Below are 13,683 nucleotides of genomic sequence, written 5' to 3' on the forward strand. Positions count from 1 at the left end.
CGTGTGGCCAAGCCAAAAAAAAATTGTTCACAGTCAGACTTATTTTTGAATAAAGGTGACTCTTTTCAGACAGATGGGGCAGCACGGTTGGTGTAACGGTTAGCGCAACGCCTTTTACAGCGTCAGCGATTGGGACCAGGGTTCGAATCCCAGCTATAAGTAGTTTGTACATTCTCCCCATATCTTCATGGGCTTTCTCCGGAGACTCCAGTTTCCTCCCACCATTCGAAACATACCGGAGATGTAGGTTAATTGGGTGTAGATTGGGCAGCATGGACTCATGAGCCAAAATGGCCTGTTACCGTATTGTATGTCTAAGTTATTTTTTTTTTAAACAGTTTTTAAACATAATAGATCTGTGCAGTTTCATTAGTGAATACAGAAAACTCAGACAGATGATACTTTGCAAATTGTATCATGACTAACTGTTAACACTTTTGTGTTCCCAGGAAGGAAGACAGTTGCATGAAGATCTCCATTAAGAAAAATGGTGTTTTGTCATTGGGAAGAGATAACTGTTAAAACATGCTGTACTGGAATTACTCACCATGGTTACCATTTTTTGGACTGTGGTGAAAAAGCTGAATCTTCCATTTAATTCATTAGACCTTGTGGAAGAGCTTCCCAAACAAGCTTAACAATCCCCATAACAACATTTCCAATGATACCACAAATCTTGCAACATCTTCCCTCAGGCAGTGTGGGTTTCAGCTGTCTGGGCTGTGTCCTCAGCAAATTCCCACAGAACTTGCTTTTTTAGTTTCTTAAGGGATCTCAAAGCTTTCATTTCAACTGTACAATTTTCCTCAACTTTTACAGCTGTTAAGGTGATATTATATTTCTTATATCATAACATTGGATCAAATTGAAGGTACTGCACTGACTGAGAAGCACTTTCAGGAAGTTCTAAAATCACATTAGTTAACAAATGCAAGTTTCTGTTTTTTTACAAAAAAATGATACAGCATGTTAGGACCCCTCCTGGCCCATGGAATTCGTGCCACCCATTTTCTCTTTCAACCCCAAGGGTAGAAGGAAACCCAAGCACTCTGGCGGAAAACCCACGTAGATCACATACAAACTCCATACAGCCAGCATAAGATTCAAACCTGGGTGGTGGTGCTGCAATAGTGTGGCACTAACCATTATCATACTATTATTAATTTGACTGGTGATGCGATTTCAAGATTCCAGCTGAGGAACACAGAAAAATGCAAAAGGTGCAAATGTTGGAATCTTAAGAAGATTAAAGAATTGTTGGAGGAACTCAGCAGGTCAGATAGCACCCGTGGATTGAAATGGTCAGCTGACACTTCAGCTCTGAACTTTTTACCAAGACTGAGATAAAACGGGTAAAATTACATGCATAAAGGGTGAAAGAAGCAGGGGGGAAGGACTCAGAGGTGTGTGTGTGTGTGAGAGAGAGAGAGAGAGAGAGAGAGAGAGAGAAGAAAAATTAAGTGCAGGAATAGGCAGGGATGGAAACAGTAGATTCGGATAATTTTAAAATAACCTAATAACCTAAAATTAGAAAAATCAATATTCATACCATTGTTTCAGGTTGTCGAGGAGGAAAATGATGTGTTGTTCCTCAAGTTTATTTGGGGAAGTTTATATTTTTTAGGGAAAATTACAACAGAATTGTAGTGCACATTGATTAGTCACTGTCAATGAGCAGGTCAGAACTAAATTTAATCCATCAAGTACAATTAAAAAGATATATCTTCTTTCTTCTTCTTTGGCTTGGCTTCGCGGACGAAGATTTATGGAGGGGGTAAATGTCCACGTCAGCTGCAGGCTCGTTTGTCCGATGCGGGACAGGCAGACACGGTTGCAGCGGTTGCAGGGGAAAATTGGTTGGTTGGGGTTGGGTGTTGGGTTTTTCCTACTTTGCCTTTTGTCAGTGAGGTGGGCTCTGCGGTCTTCTTCAAAGGAGGTTGCTGCTGGCCAAACTGTGAGGCGCCAAGATGCACGGTTTGAGGCGATATCAGCCCACTGGCGGTGGTCAATGTGGCAGGCACCAAGAGATTTCTTTAGGCAGTCCTTGTACCTTTTCTTTGGTGCACCTCTGTCACGGTGGCCAGTGGAGAGCTCGCCATATAACACGATCTTGGGAAGGCCAGTGGAGAGCTCGCCATATAACACGATCTTGGGAAGGCGATGGTCCTCCATTCTGGAGACGTGACCCACCCAGCGTAGCTGGATCTTCAGCAGCATGGACTCGATGCTGTCGACCTCTGCCATCTCGAGTACTTCGATGTTAGGGATGAAAGCGCTCCAATGAATGTTGAGGATGGAGCGGCGACATCGCTGGTGGAAGCGTTCTAGGAGCCGTAGGTGATGCCGGTAGAGGACTTATGATTCGGAGCCGAACAGGAGTGTGGGTATGACAACGGCTCTGTATACACTTATCTTATATATCACATTACAAAAGTACATGAACTTTTCTTTTGTTCTTCACCCATATAATCATAGAGCTGCAAATACATGTATCACAATTTTATATTGATTCACTAATTAAGTATTCATTGAGCCTCAGCACCTAGGACTATGAAAATTGGTTTAAACCAGTGGTTCTCAATCTTTTTCTTTGCACTTCCATACTACTTTAAGTAATCCCTATGCCATCGGTGCTCTGTGATTAGTAGGGGATTGCTTCAGGTGGGATGTGAGTGGGAAGGGAAGGTTGAGAACCACTGCTCTCGACCCAATTGTTACTGAAATATTTTGCTTGAGGAAAATTGTCATTGGTCCATTTCCTTTGGAGTTATGAAATGGTGCACATAACAAGTCAATTAGGTACAATTAAAACAGTTGTCAAACTTTCCTTCCTACTCACATACCACCTTAAACAATCCCTTACTAATCACAGACCATCGATGACCTAGGGAATACTTAAAATGGTATGGGAGTGGAAAGAAAAAGGTTGAGAACCACTGATTCAAACTCATTCAGTCACACAACACAGAAACAACCCTTCAACCCATTGTCCAAAATGACCACTTAAAATCCAAATGGATTAATCCTATACTAATCCCAGTTTATTTTCCCTACATTCCTATCAACTGCCCACACTCACTGACACAACTAAAGCTACTTATTCTGGCCAATTAAGCTACCGACCCAAACATCACTGGGATTGTTAGAATTACAAATACAAATAAGACATTAGTCATTTCTCTTTCATGTGCACGAATTGTTTGGGAACAAATTCTGGAGCTACAGGTAACCTAATTGTAAATTGGTCAGCTGCGAGGTGCGTACTCACCTGTACATCACCTCCAGTCCACTGTCAGGGACGTGTTCGTTCCAGCTGATTCGCATTGAACTGGTGTTCAGGGCATCTACACGAGGAGGAGAAGGCTTGGAGAGAGGCCGCAGTTTTTTCAAGGTGAAGTCCACTTCCTCCAGCAGATCCTTGCCAGCGGTAGGAGAACAAGCCATTGTCTGTACAAGTTGGGTAGAATGAAAAGTAGGATTCAGAATTCTGGCAGGGTTACTTTACTCGCTGCAAACTGATGAATACAAATTTGGAATCAACCAAACATTAATGCAAACTATATTACTGGCAACGCATTTTGATAATTTCTTACTATGACAGCAATGTTTACCCCTGCCTCTCTTTACCACATCCAATAAAACATAACTTTACAATCATTGAACCCTGTTTGCACAGTATGCTGCCCTTCAGAATACTGGCATTTAATGTTTGATCATTCTTACCCATGTACACCATCTCCCCCCCTCCAATTCTACTTCACCTCCTTTGCACATCTCTCAGGGCCTAACCCTAGCCCACACATGGCCATTCTGAGGAATCACTGAGTGCAGTTAATATACAAAAGTGCTGGAGAAACTCAGCAGGTCCCGAAGCATCTAAAAGAAGTAAATATATATTGTCGCGTACTTACCTGTGTCAGGAGTGGTGCCGGTTACCGCTGATAACGTATCCAGCATGAGTAGCAGTGAGCATGCGTGACTCAGTTCAGAAGGCTGTATACATTGTGATGGATCTCGGATGCAAGAGGAGGAGATTGCGAGTGTTGAGATCACCCATGTGGCGGAGAGCCAAAGGAAAGGTCAGAGGGATTTGGCTGAGTGATGTTTTGTGAGAAGAAGAATTCATTGTTGTGTCTGAGGAAGAGAGTCAACTCCATTTTGTACTGAAGAACAAGTGAGTAAATTACAGTAACTACAGTGGTAACCCCATGGGACCCTCTAGATAAAAATGAAAAGAGATGAGGATAAACCCTTTACAGGAGTAGTTGGAGAGCTCAAGCTGGATGTCCCCCTTTTTTTCTATTAATAATGCACCAGGGTGGTTCACAATCGTCAAGGCACATTTCTCCGCCCTCAGTGTGACAAGTCAGAAGATGAGATACAGTTTACTTGTGGCTCATATTCCAAAGTAGATTGCCTGTGAGAGGAGGATGTTCTAGTTAATCCAGATGATAACCTCCCATATGAGATCTTTAAGGCTGCTATTCTACAGCATACTCAGCAGTCTCAGGAGGCCGGTATTGCCGAGTTGCTAGCTGATGACAGCCTAAGGGATAGGAAGCTGTTTGAGGGTAGCTGTGGCTATTATGAAAGCAGATATTTCTCTAATGTTTACCTCGTGGCGATCAAGGACACTTGGTGAGTGTCTTTTGCGCGTCCGTCCTTAACAAGTTGGCAGATCGTGCCGATCTTGTTATGTCCATGACCTCTGCAGTAGAGAGAGAAGCATTAGCTACTCCCCCCAGTTAGCTGGAACAACTGCTTACTGCACCTTATCAATCGAAGATAATGGAATTGGAGCAGCAAATAGTAGCACTGACTATGCAGGTCCAGGCTTTGAACAAACAACAGATTTGCTCCCGTCATCCTGGTTGGAATCATTCTGGTCATGGACCTGGTAGAGGTGACGAATGGCGTATTTGTTGAAGCACCAGAAATTTGGTCCTGCAACCACCCTGTGACTTCTACACAGGGTAGCCGGGAAATGATCAGGCCCAGCCATAGAGGCAATTGCTTCCCATGGGCAGGCTCTTCAGCCGCCATCTCTTCCTCAAAGATCATTTCTCGGGTGTTCAATTGCTTGTCAATTCTGGTGCAGAAATTTCTGTGGTCCCTCCAAACCCTGAAGAGCATGCAGACATCCAAAATATGTCATGTGTTCAGTCAGCCGTGAATGATTCTCATATTCAAACATTTCGTCAGAGGTCACTCTCGCTGGATTTCAGTCTCAATGAACCATTTCGGTGAGGTTTCACGATTGCAAATGTGGCAAATTTCATTTTGGGTGCAGATTTTCTGTCACATTTTCACTGCTGGTAGATTTAAAGAATTGTTGCATTGTGGACTGTAGCACTTGTATGCAAGTGAGCTGCATTTGTCGTCCCTCCAATGTCATCACCCACCTGACGAGCCTCCAACCTGGTTCAAGCCCTTTCCGGGCATTGCTCAAGCATTTCCCTCTCCTAGTGACCCCATCATATCACCATACAGACATTAAACATGCAGTAATCCACCACATAGAGATTTGGGTCCTCTGGCTGCAGCGTGGGCTTGTAGAATCATCTTAAAATTGTGAAAGTAGAATTCATCCACATGCAGGAGCTGGGGATAGTCTGTAGATCTGACAGCTGCTGGGCATTGTTATTGCATATGATTCCAAAGAAGTCTCCTGGGGATTGGTCGCCTTCTGGTGATTTCCGTGCACTAAACAATTGCACCGTACCTGACCATTACAATATTCCCAATTGACAAGATTTCTCTGCGAACCTGCATGGCCAATTGATTATGGAATGCATTACCTGGTCTCATGTTAAATGAGATGTTAGATTATAGGCAAATCCTGCTTTCCGTGTCAATGGTCTAAAGTCTCCAGATACATGAAATCCAGACTGGAGGATTTTGCTATTTTGGTTCCTGGTCATCAAGTGCACCTTGAGTTGGTTGGCCCACTGTCTCCATTTGCTCATGTGTTAGGACTGGGCTGCCACCTTGGCATTCGGGTCCACAGGCCAGCAGCCCACTATTGCGTTCGATTAGCAAACCCACCATAGCCGCAGTCTTCCAGGAGTACCTGAAGTGCTACTTTTGAAGCCAACCAAAGCATCCCAAACCAAAACTCTGCTCGGCGAAAGATGTTACATGCTCGAAGTGCAGAAAGAAGGGGAACTACACGAAGATATGTCAATCGCAGCCACCTGCCAATCCCAGCACCGCCATGTGCGCAGCATGGGAGCCACCATCCTGGAAGCCATTAGCTTCCAGAGACAACCATGCCACGAGCTGCCATCTTGGGCACCACCAACTTCTGGGAATAACCACATTGCTGTTTGGGCATGCCCATTATGCTCCCTGACCATAAATCAACACGGGCCATACTACAAACCGACACTAGCCTCTGTGATACTGGACCAGAACAGCCCACATCCACTCTCCTGGTCTATGTTGGAATCTCAATCAATGATCAGGTGACAAGATGCCTGAGAGTTTAATCCACCCCGCTATGGTGCAGCACTACTCCCTTAAAGAAAAGCCAGTAAACTATTAAGTCACCCTGGCCTCAAAAACCACTCAACCAAAATCCACAGCCTTACAGGAACTTTAAACTCTTTATCATGCCACAGGCCTGTGCACCAGTGCTGCTGGGGTTGGATTTCTAGTGCCACCTCAAGAGTGTTACAATGGAATACACGATCCCCTCCTCCCTCATAGTCAGCAACCTGCAGTTTGTTAGCATGCAGCCCCCTCCACCACTCCCTTCCCCTGCCAGCCCAACCGATACGCAGTCTCTCCACTACCAACCTCATCCCCAACTGTCAGCCAGTCGCTACAAAAAGCAAGCGATACAGGACATTTATTAAAACAGAGGCCTGGAGACTCCTGGATGAGGGGATCATTGAGCCCATGGAGAGCCCAGGTGGGGGTGGTCAAGGTTGGGAGTAAACACAGGATGGTGATCAATTATAGCCAGGCTATTAACCGCTATACACAGCTGGATGCATATCCCCTGCCTCGTATTGCGGAGGTCAATCAAATTGCCCAATATCATATCTTTTCAACGACAGACCTGAAATCTGCCTATCACCAGCTCCCCAAAGGCAAAAGTAAACACAAATGCTGGAAAGCTAAACAAAATGTTGGGACTATTCAGTGGATTTGCTGGAATCTATATATGATTTTACATGATTGGACATTACCCCTCCATAAATCTTCGTCTGCGAAGCCAAGCCAAAGAAAAGAATATGATTTTACATCTTGAATTATTTTGCTTTCTCAATTGCTCACAGTTCCACTATTGCAATCTCACTGGCTCTTCATTCAGCCCTGGATCAACTGGACAACAGCAATATCTACAGTGGTGCTTTTTCATTAATCATAGCTCATCTTTCATCCTCTCAATACTGATCAACAAGTTTCAAAACTTGGGCCTCTGCACCTCTCTCTGCAACTGGATCGTTGACTTCCTCAACGGAAGACCACAGTCAGTGAGATTTGGTAACAATGTCTCCTCCTCACTGACAATCAACGCAGGCATACCTCAAGGAGGTGTGCCTAGCCCACCGTGCTACTCGCTCGATACCCATGATTGTGTGGCAAGGCACAATTCAAATGCCATCCACAAATTTGCTGATGACACCATGGTTGTTGGCAAAGTGACAGAAGGCAATAAGGAAGTGAACAGGAGTGAGATAGATCAGCTAGTTAAATGGTGTAATAACAATAACCTTGCAATGTCATCAAAATTTAGGAACTGATTGTGAACTTCAGGAAGGGGAATACAGGAGAATACAAACCTATCCTTATCGAGAGGTCAACATTGGAGAGTACAAGAAGCTTCAGATTCTGGGGGTCAACATCTGAAGACCAATCCTGGGACCATCCTGTCAATGCAATTATGAAGAAGGCAAAGCAGCAGCTATACTTTGTTAAGAGTTTGAGGAGATTTGGTATGTCACCAAAGACATTTTGGAAATTTCTACTGGTGTATGATAGAGAGCATGTTGACTGGTTGCATGGAGTATACCCTATGTCTAGTATGGAGGTGCCAATGCACAGGACAGGAACAGATTGCAGTTGAATATAAACTTGGCCAGCACCATCATAGACATTAGTCTTCCCTTCATTAATGGCATCTTTAAGAGGCAATGTCTCAAGGAAGCAGCATCTTTCATTAAGGATCCTCATCCCCCAGCCAATGCCCTATTCTCACTGCTACCATCAGGAAGGAGGTTCAGGAGCCTAAAAACAGACACTCAACATCACAAAAACAGTTTCTTCCCTCAGCCATCAGATTTCTGAACAGACAATGAACCTATGGACAGTACTTCACCTTTTTTTGATACTTATTTTTTGCCATTAACTTCAAAGTAATTATGGAAAAGGCTAGGTCTGGGCCCAGAGATGAGGTTTTTGAGTGGGGAAAATCTAGATTTGAGGAGATGCGAAAGGATTTACAAGGGGTGGATTGGGACAATTTGTTTTCTGGGAAGGACGTAATAGAGAAATGGAGGGTCTTTTAAAGGAGGGATTTTAAGGGCTCAAAATCTTTATATACCTGTTAGGTTGAAAGGTAAGGTCAAAAGTTTGAGAGAGCCATGGTTCTCAAGGGATATTGGAAACATGGTTTGAAAAAAGAGGGATTACTACAATAAATATAAGAAACAGGGAAAAAAGGAGATGTTTGGGTACTATATTGAATGTAAAAAGAATCTTACGAAATAAATTAGAAAAGCTAAAAGAAGGTATGAAGTGGCTATAGCAAGCAGGGTGAAAATAAATCCAAAGGATTTCTTCAAATATGTAAATAGCAAAAGGAAAGTGAGAAATAAAATTGGTCAAATAGAGAATCAGAAAGGACAAAAGTGTGTGGACCCAAAAGAGATTTGGTATGTCACCAAAAGGAAGGTCTTGAACAATTTCTTTTCCTCACTATTTACTGAGGAGAAAGATATTGAACTGTGCAGGGTAAAGGAAGCGAAGGGGGTATATAGAGAGACTATAGTGATTAAGAAAGAGGTAATACTGGAGCTTTTGAAACATATAAATGTGGTTAAATCTCCAGGTCCTGACAGGATTTTCCCAAGGTCCTTGAGAGAAGGTAGTGAGGAAATAGCAGAGGCTCTGGCACTGATTTTTCAAAAGTCATTAGAGACGGGAATAGTGCCGAAGGATTGGCGTGTTGCGCATGTGGTTCCTTTGTTTAAAAAAGGTTCGAGGAGCAAGCCTAGCAATTATCGGCCTGTAAGTTTGATGCCTGTGGTAGGTAAACAGATGGAAAGTGTTCTTATATATAGGGTCTGATCAGGGACACTCAACACGGATTTGTGCATGGAAAGTCATGTTTGACCACTCTTTTTGAATTTTTTGAAGAGGTGACTAGAAATGTTGATGAGGGTAGAGCAGTGGATGTTGTCTATATGGACTTCAGTAAGGCCTTTGATAAGGTTCCACATGGGAGGTTAGTTAGGAAGGCTGAGTCCCTGGGTATTAATTTGGAGATAGTCAAATGGATTCAATAGTGGCTGGAAGGAAGGTGCCAGAGAATAGTAGTAAATAATTGTTTGTCAGGATGGAGGCCGGTGACAAGTGGTGTACCTTAGGGTTCGGTATTGGGACTGTTGCTGTTTGTCAAATATATTAATGATCTGGAAGATGGGGTGGTAAATTGGATTAGTAAATATGCAGATGATACTAAAATAGGAGGAATTGTGGATTATGAAGAGGGTTTTCAAAGATTGCAAGGGATTTAAACTGCTTAGAGGAGTGGGCAGAAAGATGGCAGATGGAGTTTAATGCTGATAAGTGTAAGGTGCTTCATTTTGGAAAGAATAATCAAAGCAAGACATATGTGGTAAATGGGAGGGCATTGATGAATGCAGTGGAGCAGAACGATCTAGGAATAACAGTACATTGTTCCCTGAAGGTAGGAGCGCATGTGGATAGGGTGGTGAAGAAGTATGCTTGCCTATATAAATCAATGCATAGAATATAGGGGTTGGGAAGTAATGATGAAACTGTACATGGCATTGGTGAGGCCAAATTGGGAGTACTGTGTGCATTTCTGGTCACCGATTTATAGGAATGATATTAACAAGATAGAGACAGTGCAGAGAAGATATACAAAAATGTTGCCTGGGTTCCAGCATCTGGAATACAAGGAAAGATTGAGCAAATTAGGTCTTTATGCCTTGGAATGTAGAAGGCTGATAGAGGTGTTTAAGATAATGAGAGGGATGCATAGAGTTGATGTGGAAAGGCTTTTCCCATTGAGAGTAGGAGAGATGGATACAAGATGTCATGGGTTGAGACTTGACGGGCAAAGGTTTAGAAGTAACATGAGGGGGAACTTCTTTACTCAGAGAGTGATTACTGTGTGGAATGGGCTTCCGGGAAAGGTGGTGGAGGGAGGGTCAATTTTGTCATTTAAGAAAGAGTTGGATAACTATATGGATGGGAGGGGGATGAAGGGATATGGGCAGAATTTTGCTAAGTGGGATTAGAGGAGGGTACTTGGATCAGTGAGGACGAGAAGGGCCAAATTGGCCTATTTCCATGCTGTAATTGTTATATGGTTATTTACAAAATTGTGATTTACAGTAATTTTTCCACACTGCTACTGCAAAACATTAAATTTCGTGACATGCTCATGACAATAAACCTGATTCTGATTTTGATTTTTTTGGCTAAATTTGCCTCCTTGTCTGTTCACATTCATCTCTATTTACATCTCATACAGTCAGATCAGCTCTGATAAACAACCCTCTGTCACTCTCTCACAGCCAGCACCACCTGAACTTGTGTCAGTCTCTCCTGATCTTCATCCTATGAGTTAGTTCATTTGCTCTCTCCACCCTTCTCTGCAATCAAATATGTCTGATTTCTGGCTTTGTTCGGTTCCGATGTAAGATATTCAATTTGAAACATTAGCTCGCTCTCTCCTTCTCTCTGAGGGTGCAGCCTTACCTACTGTGTGTCTCCAGCATGTTCTGGCTTATTTCCAAGGCTTACACATCTTCACAGCTATAAAGGCATAAACTGCAGGAAACTCAGCAAGACGAGCAGTGCTTGTGGAATGACAAACAAATGTTAGAGATTCATTTCAAAGTCCATATTTTGATTTTCATGATCTCGCCACTTCTGAGTGAGCTGAACATTCCTCCAAATCATTGTGCAGCAGAATTTTTAAATGGCCTTTGACGTTTGACTGTCTCTAGAAGCTTTCACTTTCTCACACTTGATTACTGTGAAATCTGTGTCATCACCTACCTTTAACAGGGTTGAAATTTTGGGGTGTTCTCTCAGCTTGATAACTCCTTTTGGATGACTTCCTAACATTCTTAATGTCCTGTGAATGTAGAAGCAGAAACATTCCTCACAAAGTGGCTACTGGCAAATACAAAACACATGCTGGCTTTATGGGTAACAGTACATTCTCCATTGAGTAGAAGTCATGGGGCCCGAAGGTTTATGAGTATGGTCTTCATTTTGTGGAGGATAAATTTAATCTGCAAACAATGTCAAAGAGACTCCAGCCAGAAGATAACAATTCCAGCACAAAATGCAAAGAAGGGCTGAAGCGTTGGGTTTCCCCAATTCAAGCCCCAGATTGTACTCACATCCCACTCAGGAGATTGCTGAGTTTACTTTCATGAGTTTACTTTCATATACATTGTTCGATATACAAATGCACCGAAATTCCTACTTGCAACAGTCAAACAGGTACTTTAATCAAAATAAAATAGTATCATATTTAATTTAATTAAGAAGTGAGAATAAATGTGAAAGATAGATATAATTATTCAGTTATCCTTGTGCAAAAAAAAAATGTTACAGCAATGCAGATAATACTTTTGTGCTATTGGAGCTTTCCATCATTAGTATAACAAGTGGAGGTTCAAGACCCTGATAGCTGTTGCAAAGAAACTGTTCTCAAACTTTGAAATGCTAGTCTTAAGGCTTCCATACCTTCTGCCCAAAGGAAGTAACATCTACTTTCCATTCTAATTTATTGAAAGGTAACAGATATGTTGAACAAAAATTTCAAATCAATTTTTAAAAAAATTACAACATGGTAGAAGCCAACTCTGGCTATTAAAACCGGTGACACCCATTTGCACCCAATTAATCTGCAACCCCGTACATTTTGGAGGGTGGGAAGAACAAGAGCACCTGGAGAAAACCCATGCAAGTTACTGGGTGAACATACAAACTCCTTACAAACAACACTAGATTTAAACTCAGGCTGCTGGCACTGTAATAGCTAACTGCTGTGCTAAATGTGCCGCTAATACCCATTTGGATGGCTACATTGAAGTGATGTTTACATTATTCTTTCTGGGCACAAGAATTACTCAAGATCCCATGTATTTGCTTTTCCTGATTACAGAAATCTATTAGGGCACTGGCTATTCTTTAGTGTCCACTAAACTTGTAGACTATGTTAAAATACAAAATATACTGATAAAGGCTGAGGTTTACAATTCCTTCTGCATCACAAAATGTGTGACAGGCCAACATCATATAAGGTGCCCTCATACATGGAGTAAGCAGATTGCAGTCAAAGAGCTCACACCATTCTGTGGACTGCTGGAGTCTAGTACAAGACTGGCTGAATGGATACCAGGTATTGGAACTGGAGTGCGAGAGGAAGCTAAGGGAACTAAAGGCTTCCTGATTGTGTTGAAGGTTTGGATCTGGAGCTCGGGTTGCTAATGGTTTGGACTGAAGTCTGTGTGGCTGTGGGAGTGCTGGAGGTGAATCCATGGACACTCAGTGACTCTGAGGGTCCCCCTTTGCTTTTCTTTCTCTGGCTGTAAGGGGAAGTGGGCAATTTCTGCTGATGGCGAATATTTGTCTGCCTTATGGCAAACCAAATGCAATTTTCCCCCAATAGTACATGTTTTATTGCATGACAAAGGAGTCTTGAATCACCATCTGTACTCCAGTTATCTTGTCCCCAGTCAGTAGAAGAGTCATAGATCCTAGCCCTCTACTGTGGCAAGGGTAGCCCATTTCATTAGTGAACCACACAGTCAAAGGAAATGGGAAGAGTAGGCCATTTAGACCCTTGAGCCTATGATTCTGGCTGATCAACTTTGCCCTCAATTCCCCCTCTAGGGCAGTTCCTCATGAACCACAATTCCTTGATCTTTCAAATGTTTATTGAACTCCACCTTAAATACCTCAAACGATCTTGTCGCCATGACTCTCTGGAATTCCAGAGGTTCACAGAGAAAAAAAAATTCTCTGCTCCTGTTGTAAATGGCCAGCCCCTTATTTTGAAATTATGGCGTCTTCTTTGTGACTCCCAACTATTGGAAACATCTCGACATCTATCCTGTTGAGCCCAATAAAATCTCACAGATTTAAATACAGTCATCCCTCATTCTTCTAAATATCAAGGACTAAAAAGGGTGGAAGTGATTTTAAAAGATGCTTGATGTTACATTCTGGGTATGTAGCCTCCAAAGTAGCCTCCACGTGTATGACCTTCATTGGAAAAGGACCCTAGTTTGAGCTACATATTTGAGATCATGGTTAGAACATGTAAACTTGAGGAACAACACACCATATTCTTCCTGAACAGCCTTAAACCTAATGGCATGAACATCGATTTTAGATAATCCTCTCCCCAATCTGATTTACTGTTCCCATCTCTTCTTTCAGGTCTCGTGTACTTTTTTTTCT

General features: G+C 42.5%; 1 protein-coding gene across 1 annotated transcript in view; it reads right to left on the bottom strand.

Moving 5' to 3' along the window:
• Window positions 1-13,683, bottom strand: part of LOC138740647 (uncharacterized) — a 57,631-nt gene that overhangs the window by 9,797 nt on the left and 34,151 nt on the right. The window contains exons 6-7 of the mRNA XM_069893637.1: window positions 11,263-11,341; window positions 3,269-3,447 (exon numbers count right to left, since the gene is read on the bottom strand). Coding sequence (XP_069749738.1) covers window positions 3,269-3,447; window positions 11,263-11,341 — 258 coding nt within the window. The remainder of the gene's footprint in view (window positions 1-3,268; window positions 3,448-11,262; window positions 11,342-13,683) is intronic.

Source organism: Narcine bancroftii, chromosome 1 (assembly GCF_036971445.1).
Source record: "Narcine bancroftii isolate sNarBan1 chromosome 1, sNarBan1.hap1, whole genome shotgun sequence".
NCBI lineage: Eukaryota > Metazoa > Chordata > Chondrichthyes > Torpediniformes > Narcinidae > Narcine > Narcine bancroftii.